This window comes from Haemaphysalis longicornis, unplaced genomic scaffold (assembly GCF_048455015.1).
Source record: "Haemaphysalis longicornis isolate Haplotype H1 unplaced genomic scaffold, Haemaphysalis longicornis Haplotype H1 scaffold_10, whole genome shotgun sequence".
Lineage (NCBI taxonomy): Eukaryota > Metazoa > Arthropoda > Arachnida > Ixodida > Ixodidae > Haemaphysalis > Haemaphysalis longicornis.
The window spans coordinates 72820064-72837049 of record NW_027526204.1 but is presented as its reverse complement, the minus strand read 5'-3'; the positions used below and the strand labels follow the sequence as shown (position 1 = coordinate 72837049).

Below are 16986 nucleotides of genomic sequence, written 5' to 3'. Positions count from 1 at the left end.
ATGAAGCTGAAGAAAAAACTAGGAAACCTTGCCCTCAGTCGCGCAAGGCTTGAACCGTAGCGAAGCTACCGGATCTCTTTCTACCTGAGCAATAAAGGACACATCATCACGCATTTATACAAGTTTGATATTGTTTATTTACATGTGCCGTCGCAGCCGCACTCTGCTAGTAGTAGTCATCATCATATTCATCGATATCGTCGCGTTCCTGATAAAAACCATTATACGGAGTGTCTAAGCATCCTGCAAGCTCATCCTCGCCATTGTAGACTGCCGTCAGTTTCTGCTGGGGAAATCGAGAGAGCGTTACCTCCAAGTTGTCTCGGTAAGGCGTTCAAAGCTCGTATACCGGGGACGCTGATCGGTCGCAACAAGGCACGCGCTCAATTGCCGCTCGCCATATTTTTGGTATTTTTAACGCTTTACGCGACATACATTACGGCAGGCTACAACAGCTCTGCTGTTAAAAGAATTTTATTTCGCATGGAACCTGTTCTTGGGCTGAAGCCCTCAAGGGGTGCGGTAGAGAGGACGTGCTCGTGTCAGCTCCCTCCTTATGGCCAGTTTTCACTAGATATTTTTCTTGTTGGGGTCCAGTTTTGTGCTAAAAGGATCTGTGAAGTTACAGGCTACACCAGAATATCAAAATATTTCCAGTGAGTCGACTATACGTGATTTTACTGCTTTGTTTTGTCTGTACCAGCCAGCCGGAGGTGTTAACCGTGAACCCTGGGCCCACCGTACTGGTGGGCCACACTGGCTTCCCGGTCGCCTGAAGCTCTTGTCATGAGGGAATATGGTGTGGAAGGTGAAGATATTGTTCGCGAAGTCGTTTCAGAGGATGCTGGCTGGAAAATTAACAGCCAAAGGAATTCTACGAGCATGGCAGGGCTACCATATGGAGGTACCTTATTCGTGTCCTTGTGGCTCTGCAACTGAGCCGCCAGTGCGCTGGATAGCGATTCGCAATCCAGAGTGTTTTTCCACAGCAACGTGTTGGCCGCATTAGGCAGCCAATGAGTTCGCATTTCGTAAAACAGCATCGTTTATGCGTGGAAAGTTGGAAACACGTTATCGTGTAACGATGTTTGCCTGCATCAAGAGATGTTCCTGAACGCCGTCTGGAAGAAAGGGCAGAGTAAAGAAGTGGGGAGAGGAAGTGTAAGCGAACTGTAAAGATGACCACGTGACGCCAGGGTGCGCTGAGGGAGGGCGAGCGGTAGTCGCAAAGCTTTGGCGCCACAGCACAGAAAACAAGCGCAGTGTGGCAGTGGCGAAATTTTTCATGAAATAACATATAGCCGGATACAGCAGAGCCGGGGAGTCAACGCCTCGTTCTATTTCAAGCGTGAACAGAGGAAGAAAGCCGCGGTATGAGTGGCCGAAAAAGTTCAGCGCCCTCCACACCGCTGACACAAAAGTGCATCCTCATAAAACTTACAACAAAACGAAGAAAAGTAATTATTTATTTCCCGTCTCACCTCAACCCACCCCGACCATGTCAGATCACTATCCACTGTCTCTACGGCGGTGTTGTTTCACTTCTAGCCTCCCATTTCCGGCAGTTGGAGGAAGTGTTCAACGGGATCTGTTTTTTTTTCTTTCCATTTCACAGCTTTTCGTTTTTGCTTTGCAAACTGGATCCGCCGCGGTTGCCGGCACCGGACGCGATCACCTGGTTTGCCAGCTTGAGCCTCACTATCCTCTCCACGCTCTGATCAGAGGCATTTCACGGCAGCTTCGAGCAGGAAGCATTGGAGCAGTCATGTACGGCGCACCAGAGAACGACGGCGAGGAATACTGGCTCAACGCGTGGCAGCAAGGACGCGCAGTCTGGCAAACCGATGGAGTTTTGGAGTAAGTACCAGTTTCGGAGCGAGCAACATTGATCACAACAGAAGTGCCGCTAAACCCACGGCGGTGGTTCAGTGGCTAAGGCGTTGAGCTGGATAGCCCATGGGCGCGGGTTCGACCCAGGCCGCGGTTACTGCTTTTCAGATGGAGGCGAAAAGCGAAAACGCCCGCGGGTTGAGATTTATGCGCACGTTAAGAATCCCCTGACGGTCGAAATTAGTCACGAGCCCTTTACTACGGCGAGCATCATTGCCCAAGTGTAGCTTCAACGCGTTAAACACCATAATCTAAAGTGCCGGTAACCCAAAATAGCGTTTTTAAGCGTCCTCCAAACACAACCTCTCTTTACATCGACCCTCGATACTGGAAACCTCCATGCTGGCTTTAATTCCGAATTTTTCTCTGAAAAGCGGTCTAGCGCGAGCAGTTTAAAGTCGTGAGCCTGCTCTCCTCACCCGATACGGCCTCTCCAGCCTTCTCAAGGAGCCCAGCTGTTTTGGGTCGAACTGTCCGCATTTAAGATGTCCCAATTTGCAAACACCCCCACCTTCTACTCTCCCTTTTCCCACTTGACGTATAGTCTTCTTGCCACAATAAAGGCTACCTCCTTCTCCTCCTTTTAATACGCAACAGCTCACCCACTTAGAAAGATTAGTAAATATTGAGCAAAAAGATCTAGCGTTCGCCGTGTGCATCGAGCACATGTTCGGCAAGCCAAACATACCCACTTAATTAAGGAGATTTGTCAACATGAAAAACTCCAGCGTTCGCCGCATCGTGGCAACACTTGCCCCTCGTTCGCCCTTCGTTCGTTCGTCCTCGTGTGGTCGTGCCCCTGCGCTCTGTACCGTTGAAGAGCCGCGACTTCGATGTCGAAGCTGCTGTAGCCGATCATTGACCTTCACAAGGCCCAGTCGCGGATAGTTCGCACGCCCGAGGAAGAGGACGCGCTTCGAGAGGCTCGGCGGGCAAAGCATCCGCTAGAAACTCTAAGTCGCTCTTGCAGAGTGGCGAACGAAAGCGTCGCCCAAAACGACGAGCTCAATGTGGCCTTGCCCAACATAGGGCCATTGAAATTTCCTGCCGCCGACATCAACTACGACACCACAACGATACGAAAACTCAACTTAGTGTCCGTCAGTTTTCACCTAAAACCGATTCCCCATTTAATTCTTGCGCGTCTGTGCTAGCTTGCCTGATTTTTTTTGTAGCAGGATCTTCTAAGGCGTAAAGCAGCTTTTTCCTCCAACCTATTGGGCATAGTCAAAGGCGTACGCACTCACGAAAAGGCGTGCCATCCCTTCCCACAAGTGACCCGCTCAATGCTTCCGTGGTTAAAGGTTGGTGCGCTTACAGGATTCGTTCCTTTCGTTCTGACTTCATTCTAACGTTATGCAATTACTTGACATTTGTGCGTAATTTTGAATTTCCCGCAGCCTTCTTCTGGATAACAAGGACGTTATACTGGCCGGAAAGAAGCAGGCGCGAGTGTTCATTCCCTTCTGCGGAAAAGCACACGAACTGAAGTGGTGAGTTGGTGCCCGTTTGGGGTAGATGCTGTTCCAGTAACGCGGCACCATTTGCGTTTATACCCTGCAAGCAGATCTTAGAGTGACTAAAAAGATAGCATGTAAAAAAATCATGGCCTCCTCTCTGTAACGACGACGATGGCTGAACGCGAAGCTTTGTCGTGATGAATTGTTTGGTTGTCGCCTGAGTTTTCCAAACCGCCCCGACCAAGTCGAAATGGAGCAACTCCATAAACGCCGGCATCATAACGCGAGGGACGCAGGTTCAATCCCGGCCACCGCGAGTGATTTTCCCTTTCACATCATAATAATAATAATAATATTAATAATAATAATAATAATAATAATAATAATAATAATAATAATAATAATAATAATAATAATAATAATAATCACCAGCCTATCTACGCTCACTGCAGGGCAAAGGCCTCTCCCATTAATCTCCAATTATACCGGTCCTGTGCTAACTGCGACCAATTTATCCCCTCAAACTTGTTGATCATCTGCCCATCTAACTTTCTGCCGCCTCCTGCCACGCTTGCCTTCTCTAGGGGTCCAATCTGTTACCATTAATGGCCAACGTTAATCTTGCCTTGGTATTGCATGCTCTGCACACGTCCATTTCTTCTTAATATCTACTAATACGTACTTAACACGCGTTTTTTCCCTGACCCACTCCGCTCTCTTCTTGTCCCTAATGTTACACCTATCATCTTCCGTTCCATTGCTCGCTGAGTCGTCCTCAATTTTAGTTGGACCCTCTTAGTGAGCCTCTAAGTTTCTGCCCCGTAAAGAAGTACCGGTGAGATGCAGACGTTCAATCTCCTCTTCAGGGACAATGGTAGGCTGCCATTCATTATCTGAGAATCCCGGCCGAATGCACTCCACCCCATTCTAATCTTTCTAATTATCTCGGCCTCATGGTTGGGATCCGGGGTCACCACTTGGCCTAAGTAGATATATTCGCTTACCACCTCCACTGCCTCGACACCTATCCAAACCTCTGCGCTCTCCCGAGGTTATTAAGCAGTAATATAGTTTTCCGCATACTAATTTTTAAACCATGATTCTATTCTGCTTGTCCAGTGCGGTAATCATACTTTGCAATTCGTCCCGGGCTTTGGGGCAGTGAAGAAGCAAATCGGCTGGAATCGTAGACTATACGTTCGTGATGGTCGTGAAGGTTTCGTACAGCTTCGCTACCTTAAGACTTACCCATTAGTGAGACCTTCCTTCATTTTTCACAAACGCTGATGTGCAGTAAATAAAACCTCAATTCGCTAACCTTTTTCGGAAAATGGTACGCTTCGATCTCGGCGTCAGAAGGAGAGCTACAAAATCTGCAGAAATTCAGAGAATAATGCGCAGCATTCTTATGCCACTTGTCAAGAGTGTCAGTTCCTTACAGCCAAATATGACTGTATTTTGAATACACACGCTTTCTGACGTTCTTTTGCGGACTTCTTTGCGCATTGTTTGGTTTTGGGGGGAAATGTATAGGAGGCATATGTTTTATCTCGTTGGGTGATTTTCGTAAAAATCTGTTTTCTGTTTTTTATGTTTTTGAAAACTCTGTCCAACAAATTATCTTCATTTATGCTAATATAACTTAGAGGTGGTACTTCCGCCAAATTTTCATCTTTATGGAACGCGGGGCGTTACACGGTCCTGGCTGTGGAGGCACAGGCCAATTAATAGCAACGTTTTTCGGCCTTTCCTCTGTAGCCAGATGGGCAGGCAGGAACTCAGTAACTGCATGTCTGTTCACACCAAATTTTTCCTCACTCACAAAATGCCAAGTCCATTTCAGCAGCCCACGACACGTAAAGGAAAGTGCACTGGTGATAATGCGGTGATCGTCCGTTCGCTGTCCAACGCCCTCCGACCACTTCCCCGGCTTCAGATGATGATGATAATGATTGCTATTGGTTTCCCCTTTGTAGCGGGGTGATGACATGTCATCTTACCAAAAAGGACTAATATGCCCATGTTTTACACTCTCTGTTTAATACTAGCGCTGCTTAGGCCAGGCATAAAACCCTATTATGCACAAAATACTTTTTTTTTCCTAGGCAATATTCCCCTCTCTGCTTTTCGTCCACCAGCAATCTAATCTTCTTTTCGTCCCCTGTACAGCCTTGAAGTTAACTTCCTCTGTGATACCCTTAAATCCTATATAGGGCTTGTGGAAGGGCAATATTTCCTTCATGTAGATTTGGATAAATACCCTCACATTCTAACACTATGTGCCGTATAGTTTCTGTTTCTTTTCTGTTGACCACGCATACCCCACCATTTTGTCAATACTTCCCCACAAAAATCTCAGTTCGCAGGCAACGTGCTCTAGCCTCAAAAAGCAAAGCACTGCCCTGGGAATAATCGTACGAATTTTCCTTTCTGATGTTCAATTCCTCAGCCCTGTACATCTCTGTACATCTCTAATTCCGATCACTTCAGCGCCGCGCCGCGGCTTCCATGGGCAGCACACCAAGGTCTCTTACAGCGTGACGGAAGAGATTCATGACTAGAAAAGCATTGAAGGAGTGTGCGTCTAGTCATGAATTCTAGACCTTAGGCGAGCGGAGTCATAGTGCCTCCCAGGCTCGGCTGAGAGCGTCGCTCTGCCCGTTCGAACTGTCATGTTGGTAGCACGCCAAAATGCCGCTACCCCTATCATCGCTGTCATCTGCTCGCCATGCATTATGCAGTTTTCTCTTGGCTTTCTATCGTCTAAACGGAGGCAACTCCCCCCGCAAGCCGCTCATTCATCGCGCTATGACTGTATAACGGACGTAAATTTTTTGGGCGCCTTCTGACAATGAAACGCTAAACACAAACACAAAAATTTGTTAAGTAAAATACTAAGTGAGCGAGTTTATTTACCTAAAATATTATACAACAGAGCCCACGCTGTGTAACCAGAGGTATTCAGGTGCTGAAGCAACAATCCTCAGAAAATACAGCCAAAATAATGTTGAACGCTTGAAGAGGGGCTGATAAAAATGAATTACATCGGCATAATTTGTACGGAATGCCCTGTTATGCGAAACTAATTTATCTCGCTTCGGGGGACATACCGAGTGCGTGCACACGAGAAATGCAATTCACCAACAGAAATTTAGTACGACTATATCATTCTCAATGCGATCGGGGGGTTGGGAAATCAGACGCACGGATAAGTGTCACGCGTCAGATAGAACAGTCGCTGCCAAAAGAAAAGTAACTATGGAGTGCGAGTTCAGCGTTTCTTCGGAGAGTTCTTTGGGGATTTCTTGTTAAGACGCAGCGGTGAGAGTGAGCACTTTATCGCATCTACCAGGCTCATAAATCGTCTGCTGTCCATCGAAGGCGAGAGCGTGGGATCAGCTTCTGCCAGCCTCGCGTAGGTGCCGTACTCTTGCGGCAAGTATTGGAAGCAATAGGCGGCAGAATACTCCACTGATGCGATAAGCACAAAGGCAAGGTCCTCGCGGTTGATTCTTGTGAGCAATGGCAAAAAAAAAGCCGACTGTACCGCCCAAGCGAGAGCCTACAAAGGACAAGCACACTGCAACGGCCCGAATTGGGGTCGGGAAGAGTTCGATGACGTAGACAGTGTTGAGAAATATCGTGGCGTTGGAAGTGGCCTCCGGCAGGACGAGCACGACACTGCTGACGACGTGTAACGATGATACCCAGATGGCGGCGAGTGCAGCAACGCTTCCAACTAGAGACAGGGTGCCAATGTTCAGGAAGGCTATGGCAATGAGCTTTGTCCTGTCAGTCAAGTTGCCAAACTTCAACACGAAGCAGTATGCAAGGACGTTGGCGCATATTGAAGCCCAGTCCATCCACGGAAATACTGTGCTCTTTCTGACCCGTAAAAGAAGCAACGAGCGGTATGCTACGATAACGCAAAACAAAGACTAAAACATGATCGCCGCTCGATGTCGCGCAACTTTTGCCATGTCCGTGGCCCGTGCTGTCCTTACATCCATGCCAATTTCGGTCTTGAGTCTGCGTTCAACCCTTTCCAGAAGGAGAGTGACGCCGTCGCTCTGGGCACGATTCAACTCTGTGGCTCTGCGCATGACGTGACCCACCGCTTCGAGCCTTCGGCTGGCAATAAGCCACCGAGGAGACTCCGTTGCGAGAAGGAGCAAGACTGGGACAAGAAGCGTGGGTGCCACAATGAGCAGCTGAATGTGAAACCAGTGGAAGGGCCGCACCCATTTCAGGATAACAGCCCAGGTATCGGCCAGCAAGTGGCCCATCAGGAGGGCCACGGACAATAAGGTCGATCGTCGTGCGCACGAGGCCGCCTCTGCCAGCATGGTACCTGTCACTGCGTAAAGCGAGATGGTGCACCCGGAGAGGAGGAACCTGGTCCCTAAGTACACGGGGTATGACGATGCAAAACAACTGGCCGGGGTGGCCACCATCAAAACAGTGCAGATCCCAGGACTACCGGCAATCGGCCGAAGGTGTCTGCGATGTAGCCCGAAGGCAGAAGGAATACTATGGAACCGGCCATGAATGCAGCGTGGCCGAGCAGCTTCACTGAATGCCGGTTGCACACCATGTTCCACTCACTGACGATACTTGTGTGGACCCGTTCGAGGTCGTAGTCCCAAGCATCGCACTCCATGACTTTGGTGTCGTTGGGGTCTTCGGGTTGGCGTAGACGGTGCATTGGCTGTACCGCCCATCCGGCTTGAGGGGAATGGCGATGCTTTTCCACGTGTTGGCGGAGAGATTCCAGCCAGTGGGCTGCCTGCACCAGTGGTCGATATCGGTCGAGATGAGCGGGAAGGCAATTGCGTGGGTAAGCATGACAAAATTGGCGATGGCTGTGAAGAGGACAATGCGGTTTTGGAAGTGACCGCTTCCGAAGGCCTCTTCGCAGTCAAAACCTTCGCTGGTTTCGATGTCGACGATCATGAAACTCTTCGGGGAAAGGCATGGGAACAGTTTCTTCTCGGTCAGTTGAGGCATATTATTTCGGGTGGCGAAAAACCAAGGACCATGGGCACACGTTCGTTTCAGTCTGACGCCGCTTCTTCTTTGCGCGTGCCTTACTTGGCGATGATGATGATAATCTTCCTGTTTCACCAATGACACATTCCGAACACAGAATACGGCAGTTAGCCTGGTTGTTTGCCATAAGTTATGAGTCGACGTTATAGGAACGCCTTACAAAAAGTTAAATGGCCGACGACAGTGATAAGTCGGAAGAGTTAAACCGAGAAAGAAAAGGACTGGTAGCGTGGGAGAAATGCGGGCAAGAAATTCTTCTTCCTCTTCCGTCTCCACGTCTTATCTAGGAAAGTTGTCACTAAAAATAGGTGAACAGACGTACAGCACATCAGTTTGGACCACCCGCCAGCGGAGATATTTGGCAACGGCAGGACGTGCATTTAGAGACCACGTAGTCTGCGCCTACTCGCCGCTGTTTGTTTTGCGGGGAGAGTCTTCTTGCACGTAATTCCGCGCAAGTGGTGTATAAGAGTTTGAAACATTACTTTGAATCAGTGTACAAAGGCGATTTCAAAGCCTAACCAAAGGCCTGACCTAACAAAGCCTGACGTAACCTAAACAGGAAATAAGAATAATCTTGCCTAACCTTTGGTTAAAACCCAGCCTTTGATTAACTAATATTTCCAGATAGCAAACTTTAAAAACTCTGGAACAACTAATATGAGCCAAGAAAATTGTTTCTCTAACTCAAGATAAAAAACTGAAGGTTGCTTAGCCGGACACGAACCACCGGTATTGGCATCTGCAAGTTAAGGGAGAACCTACGCAACATAACGGCAGACGCTCAGCCCAGTGCTAACATAGTCTTAGATATTAAAATATCGCAGGACGGCGCCCTAGACACTTCGCTTTAGAAAACACAATTTATTATCAACAGGCGCTTCAGCAGAGTTCTTGGCCATAGGGCTTCTATGATAAACATGCGAACTCGTATATGCTAGGAAGGCAGGCCCCGGAAAGAATATTTGTGCAAGGTTTTGTTAATATTATAGGTAAATTGAGTTTTACGAATATATGACTGTGATTCATTCTTAACTTAAAGAGAAGCAAGCAATGAAGAACTACTTTGATCGCCGGTTACGATCAATCTTCCTTCGTGTATACGAGCCACAACGTTCTGTTGAAGAAGAAGAGGAAGAAGAGAAGTAGGAAGAGGAATAAAATGGATGAGTTTATTATACGGGGAGGCCAATAGGCCTTCTTGCGGGACATGGGAAAAAGGGTAAGGGAAGATGGTTCATATAAAGTCTTTTCACTGTAGTGTGAGCGTTCACTTAGCACGATATGAACAGTCAAAGTTGTGGCGAGGACACTCTAATACGACCATCATCGGGGTATCCAAAATAATCCGTACAGGAGCGACAAAGGGTCTGTTTCTGGGGGAATCTAGAGAGTGGCTGAACGATCTACCATCATACTACTTTATAGAGACCTGTGTCAAGACCGAATTCTGTAATTGGCTGTAAAATTTGGCGGTTGCTCCTGAGATGTTGAACATGTTCTTCAGAAGTCGTCGGGCGTACTTGAATTGTAAGTCGCGGTCGCGGTCAGTTGAATAAGATGAACATGCCCAGATGAAGTGGAAAAGGTTCGGTGTATTGTTGCTGCCACAGTAGGGGAACAGATGACTACCAAGGTGCCTATGCGTTGTCCATTTGAAGATGACGTCCGGAGTGTATGCCGAGTCAGGGTAGGCGTTATTGGCAGAGATTTCTGCTGTTCTTGGCGGGGACTGCAGAGGAGCAAGAAAACCGAGTGGTGAGGAGTCGGCAAGCCGTCGCCGGCTGAGGTTCCTAATTCAAAGGTATTTTTGCTGCTAGTGCAATTGGCGTGCCTCTTGGGGTTAGGTCGTTCTTGGATGGACGTGGGAACCATGGCAGGATTGTTGAAACACTCCCTGGCAGCATTATGCGGCGAATGGTTTCCGTCCCCTCCATGTGTGCGAGCAAGGAGTCCAGCCAGACCACTGGTATCTTGAACCCTTCGTGAGGGAGGTCTCGAATTTTGTAAAGAATGTTGGTAGCCATAGAATCGGGTAATGGAATTTCCATATTCATGCTTCGGAATGTTGACTTCAGCATTTCGGTTGCAAGAATTAAAATTGAAATAGGGAAGCTAATGAAATAAACCTCATCGCACCATAAAAAATGGGCGCGTATCTGGTCACTTCGCTGCAAATGTTCTCAAAAGACAATATCCTACCGCCGCCGCTGCCACGTAAATGCCTCTCTTCTCTTTCCCGCGCACCGTTCACGCTGTTCCCTTCCCGTCTCGCTCCTACCGCGATAAACACGGTGGACGTTAAATCATCATCATCATCATCATCATCATCATTCCCATCAGGCTGCTCAGGTCCACTTCAGGACGAAGGCCTTTCCCAATGACCACCAACCGCTCTTCTCCTGCGCTACTCGAGTCCACAGTTTAGCCCCGAAGTTCCGTATTTCATCCCTCAGTCGTGTTATTTGCCTTTCCTTTCTTCTATACGCATCTCTTGGTATCCGATGTGTTACCCTAATTATTGTCTATTGGTTCATTGGTTGCCGGTTCGTTTCCAGGTGCGGCGGCATTCGTTGCAGATAATTCAGTTTTCCCGCGTTCCACTGCTGGTGTGCTATATATTTCAACCTTTCAGTACTAATGAAGTTGGAATGCCGCCACGAGTTCCCTCTTGTGGCCTCGAGCACTTCTGTATTTTTGTGTCAAACATTGTTTTCACCGCGTATTTTTTTTAATTGCTACCGCGAATATCAAGCACACATCTTTTGTCTGTTAAACGAGCAGTGCAAAAACCAGTTATATATTGATGGTTCGCCCCCAACAGGCCTAATGTATTTTTAAATGCAGAGCCTTCTTTAACTGACGATGTCACCCGTTCTTGGCGTCCGTAGTTGTCTGCATCGCTCGCCTCGACATGCCCGGCTCAGACGTTTCGCTATCGGCGCGATCAACATTCGATAGCGCGCCCAGGCACGTTTCAAGGACACTCTCTCCACTCTCTCGGACTCAACGTGCGCCGAGGCTGCCAATTTGACTGCTGACGAGCGCCCTCTCGTCAGCAGTTGCCACAAGTGCAACAACATTAACGTAACGCAAACTACTTAATGTCGTGCGCCCCCGGAAATGCTCTGCATTTGATCGTGCCCCTCGCGAGGGGGATGTTTCACTGCGTCGTTATGCGAACAGTTTGCCACGCTTTAGTTTCAGTTTCGTATCTCCCCGCCGCGGCCATGGAGAGAAGGCGGCCGGCCGCGACTCTCGCCACCGCGGCGCTGCGGTTGCGAGTTGCGCTAGGAAAGCGAGCGTCGTCTGCTAGCGGGGAGCGGAACGCGTTCCGCTCGGCGTATCCGGTCTTCGCCACTTCTGGCTGCGCACTGCAAAAGAAATAATTTAATACACGCTTGACGGACGCCTACTGCGTCCATTGGAAAACGCTCCCCGTGCTTCTCCCGCAGGCATATAACGCGCTAAAAATGCGAAAAGATTGCTTTTTTTACTCAAGAATTTTGACAAGTGAGAAGTGTGGCACCACATTTAGTGGTATAGAAAGTTTTTTTTCTATATGAACTTGTCGTTTGAGAACATTTGTAACTCTCGGCAGGGTGGTTTAATCGAGGGACAGACAGGCAGTAATGCAGACAGACCAAAATTTCCCGGTTTAAGTAGCCCAAGAAACACTATCGTATTATAAAATCTGTGCGCCCCGTACAAAGCATTTTAACTGCCCTTACATGGCACCACTATTAACGCAGGCTACTTCTCCGTCGATATTTTACCTCGGATCCATCACGTGAGCGATCGACGCCTGTGGTCCCTAGAATTTTGCAACCATTCTGGTGCCCTTTCTGGTGTAAGTGTGGTGCGGTAGCCGTCAGGGATGTCTGCTGCAAACGTTTCACACAGCTATTAGTTCGATATAGGCGTGTCGAATATCGACACTAATGCGGTAGGCTCCTGGGAATATACATGAGAATTTGAAAAGCGTTACGCAAGCAACATTTGGATGTTAATCGGCACCAACCGTAGCTCTATAAACAAGCTTGAAGGTATCTTCATTAAAAATTTTCAAGTTTAAGTGTTGTGATGCTGCGGAGCTTTTGTATCTCGGAGGCGCAAAAACAAGAGGGATAGCTTTAGACTAAACAATGTAGTTTTAAGAGCCAAGCTGATTAATTGTTGCTTTGGATGTCTTGAACGAGCAGGTTTCTGGACCTTGGCCACAATGTGGTCGGCGTGGAGTTCGTCGAGGAGTGCGTCCGGGAGTATTTCTCGGAGAACGACCTCGAGATTCAAGAGACCACGTGTCCGCACATCAACTGCAAGATCTTACAGGTAACTGCTGCGTTGATATGCACATTGCGTGCGTGGTCTGTAAATTAGTGAATTAATTCTCTGTCTCGTAACGATCGCCCGTTAATCTTTACAGAAGCAGTGACTTTGAAAAAATAAACCCGTAATGTCACTGAAAAGCTTTTCCTTTTATCCTATCAGAACTTTCATGCATGACTCCAGATGTGCGTTGGGTTGCGTACATGTTTTTTTATGCATTTGTGTATACAGAACGCTTGGCTAATAAATAGCTGCATCATTGAAGATCACGTTAACACAATAACGCATTGACAATTCTGGTTCATGTGCATTAGCCTACATGCAGTGACCTTGGGTTTGGGGGTACATTGTACGACATTTAATGCCATAACACCGTCTTTCAAGCCAGTGATGAGCAGCTGCGCGGCTTGATCAGCAACTGTGTTCGACGACAGCCTTGGAGTAAGCTGCTGTCCGGAGGTAATCTGTTGTAGTTAAAAACAACATTATAAGCAATCAAAGCTGCATATAATGATGTTAGGTAAATGTTACATACGTTACAAAGTAAAGGGGTCCTAGAAGAACTTTCATATATGTCTTAGATTTGGCGGCCCGCGATCATTTCCTTGATTAATGGCTCGTCACTCCTCATACTGACCTTGCACAAAATGCAATATTTGTAGAAGTGTAGCTTGCTGGGCCAGTTGGGGCAGCCAGACGCTCTGAAAAAAAAAAAAAAACTAGCGAGTGTATTGTCCTTTCGTTCACTTGTGCCTTCGTGTATTTTCGCTGTTTTTTTAAACGCCATCTTAGTGAGCACCATACTTTCTGCAGCTCTCTGCCCCCGCCCTACTCGAGTAGCAAAAATTTCCAGCTACAATGCTAGTGACCTTGCCTTCCCTTCCTGTATTTCCCGCGCCACTGGGAAAGGCCCCATTCTGGCGTGCTAGTAATCTTTCCTGTTGGAAATTAATATTCCGCCAGTCTTTTACATGGGAATGATATCTTAGGGAACCCCAACAGGTTTATGCGTCGATTTCTTGCGTGTAGTCAAATCGTTTCCCCGCGCTGGCACGAGCGGTGGGAAACACGAGAAAAACAAACGGAAAAGACAATGTACGCCAAAACACCAATCAATCTAGTTAGACAGCACAGCTGTAAACGACACCCACAACGAATACCCATGCGACGTTACTTAGATTCACACACGTGGCCCTACAAAGAGTGAAACCAGACAAGTGAAATGCACTTAACCACATCCTTTATTACTTAAAAAAGGTATTCTTTGCTAAGATTAAATCAATACATGCTTCACGAACGATGGTTGGTTGAGTTGTATTGGTGAAACACATGAGTGGAAACTCTTTTTTATAAAATCAAAGGAAGCTCAAACCCAGTGTTAGATGATCTCCCTTCTCCGTCTCTGCCGCCGCCGACGAAGGCGGCGGGATCGGCGGCAGGGACGGCGGAGAAGTGAGAAGCCATGCATTGGTGTGAGCTTCCTTTATTTTTACGGACTCCTAGCGCATGCACAAGGCTCGCACATGGCCGCTACGCCCGCCGTGAATGGAGTGCACAGCGGCGTTAGAGGTCGCGTGACTCTATCACGTGGCATCGAGCGAGAACGCAGGGGGTAAACCTGCACATGGGCTCAGCGAGTGTACCGTTTGTCTCCCCCGTCGGCGCCTGGGCTCCTAGCTCAATCGGTAAGACAACGGGGTCTCGCTCCGTTTCTGTATTCGCTCCAGGTTCGATTACTGGTAATGGCAGTAACTTCTTTTATTTGTTCCCGGAAATTTTCTGTTGACACCAACGGTCGCGACAAACTCCTTAAGGGGCAGGGGTAAAAAGCTTCGCAATACTTTGGCGGGCGCTGTCGGCTAGGGCGAAATACCGATAATTACGCTTGCTCGAACCTGGACGCTGGATATAACGCTAACGTGACCCACGGTAAAGGTGCAGGAACTATATCCCATTGTTCTTGGAACTGACGTTGTGAGTCTTCAAACATGCTTCGCATATCTTAGAAAACTTGGGTAATTGTTTCTGTGTAAATTTCGTACTGCTTTTTACTCAGACTCCTGACCAGCGACTGCGAGTATTTGTCTGCAATTTCTTTGACTTCAGAAGGTAAGGCAATACCCTGGCTTCCAACTCTGCCCATAGTGATGGCTCTGCTCACAATGGCGTGACATTTGAGCCTGTTCAGGGCAATATCTCCTGCTCAAACGTTACTGCAGCAAACAAAATACCAGCAGTTGTTCCTAAGGCTGCTACTCCGCCAGCATGTGTGAGCGGAGGATAACCAGGAATCACTACTCGCTGTAGTCTTTGAGTTACGATAACGCTGCTTCTTTTCATCAGCATACCCCTGTCCGACAATTAGCAGAGTTTGGAAGAGTTCACACCTATTCCCGCAGAAAAAAATCTGTCTCCTTGTTGTGTTGCAAGAGGATTTTAATAAAGGCGGGTGTAAAGGAGACAATCTGTTTTACTTGGATCTATCTACACATAAGATTAAGTAGATGAGACCCTTTCTGCTCGGTCAGTAGACTGTAGTCCTTGACGGACAAAGTAAGCGACAAATCGAACGAACGCGGGTACAGATTTCCTGTCATGCACACGAAAAGCTTCCCGGAGCAATATACGGAGGAGGGCTTCGCTATTACGGAAAGGCATAGTTGCGTGTGGAAAGACCATCTCCCCCACCTATTCACTGCGAAACAGTGCGCTGGGCCCAGGAACGTTTTGTCAAGCGCGTTCAAGTAGTAGGGTTACTTGCAATGCGGACTTGTGGTCCGAGTTGGCGGAAAGAGGGAAAAGAAATCCCTATTAAGAAATAATGTAAGTGTGGTTCCTTAGTCCAGGAGTTAACGTGCTGTCAGGGCTACCATTGCCCTGGCCACAACCACGAGGTGGTCCTTAGTTCGACAGCTGGACACGAGTATCTCCCACTGCTCGCAAGATTCGGTGCAGTAACCATAGGATGGTTAGGTGCAAAGTAAGGCTAAATCTCAAAAGGTAAAGAAGGAAACTTGAAAAAGTAAGAAACCCAGCATCAAGTCAGTCAGAGACAGAACGCAGGAGTTAAAAAAAAAAACCATTAGCGCAAATTTGTGCTTTCAGAAGGTAAGAACGAGGACAGTGTTGACACCCTAAATGAACCCCTAACAACACCAATCACTGAGTCAGCAGCGACTATTGCAGAAGCAGAATGTAGGAAACAAACTGGAAAATTAACTCAATAACCAAAGGAGCTTATCGCAAAGCGCCAGAACATAATATTTTGGAGTATGGTGGATCAAATCGAATTAGCGGAGCTATCAAAAAGTAAGTAAGCAGTAAAAAAATAACCAATAAAGCAAAATAAGCAACAAAGAAGTAAACAGGAAGACGGCAGCTTTGCATGTCACAATTAAGGAGCCTTCCTACGAAAGAGGAATATATGTATAACCAGTTTTTTACGACCTAAACACCACAAAAGACCGTAAATGAATTTTTGTTCGCCCTTAGGGAATGCGCCGGCCTCTTTGACATCGTGTGGGACAGATCTGGATTTACGGCCGTCCCAGAGGACGACAGGGCAAAGTAAGTCAATCTTGTCAATCTTAAGCGTACTAACTTATGATCCCCTCGTACGGCTTGAAAGCGTTCACTGAGGGTAATAACGGGCGCAACGTTCTATGATGATATGTAAAGTCGTGTTTCATATATTATATCCCTACATAAAAATAAATTACAGCCGGACCTTGTTACAATGGAGTAGTATCGGGGCGGTAAATTAGTCCATTATGTCCGATATTCGTTGGAACCAAAGAGGTAAAAATCGGCTCTAATAGGTCGGAAATCTGGCTCGCGCAACAATCCCCGATAAAAAACGCAATGTTCTAGACTTAGAACCGACTATAAACGAGGTAATCCTTATCTGTCTCCTTGTGCAATTTCAAACTAAACAGACAGGAACGTGAGATCGTGAAATTACAACAGAAAAAAGTTCGTTCCGCAAGACAGGCCTGCGTACTAATTGGCTTAAAAGAGGATATGGCCCTTGCCTGGTGGCTTTTGACAGTCTGAGCGGAATTAACTTTTTCACCGTATCCCCGCAACAAATTGTCTTCTCTACTTGTGCAGTTTTTCAAGCTACTTAAAAGTGGTTGTTTTGTCCCACTTTTTTTAATTGTGCTTTTTGATATAATAGTTGTCGCGTTTTAAGCCTCGCTGGAACGAAATATTGCTTCGTTGTAGCCAATATCGCGTGGTCCTCGAAGTTTCGGTTTCG

General features: G+C 47.3%; 1 protein-coding gene across 1 annotated transcript in view; it reads left to right on the top strand.

Moving 5' to 3' along the window:
• The first annotated feature begins 1615 nt into the window (after positions 1 to 1615).
• Positions 1616 to 16986, top strand: part of LOC144157791 (putative thiopurine S-methyltransferase) — a 33195-nt gene continuing 17824 nt past the window's right edge. Inside the window, exons 1-5 of the mRNA XM_077688550.1 lie at positions 1616 to 1857; positions 3291 to 3383; positions 12602 to 12731; positions 14785 to 14837; positions 16221 to 16295. Of these exons, the coding sequence (XP_077544676.1) occupies positions 1766 to 1857; positions 3291 to 3383; positions 12602 to 12731; positions 14785 to 14837; positions 16221 to 16295 (443 nt within the window). The 5' untranslated portion in view covers positions 1616 to 1765. The remainder of the gene's footprint in view (positions 1858 to 3290; positions 3384 to 12601; positions 12732 to 14784; positions 14838 to 16220; positions 16296 to 16986) is intronic.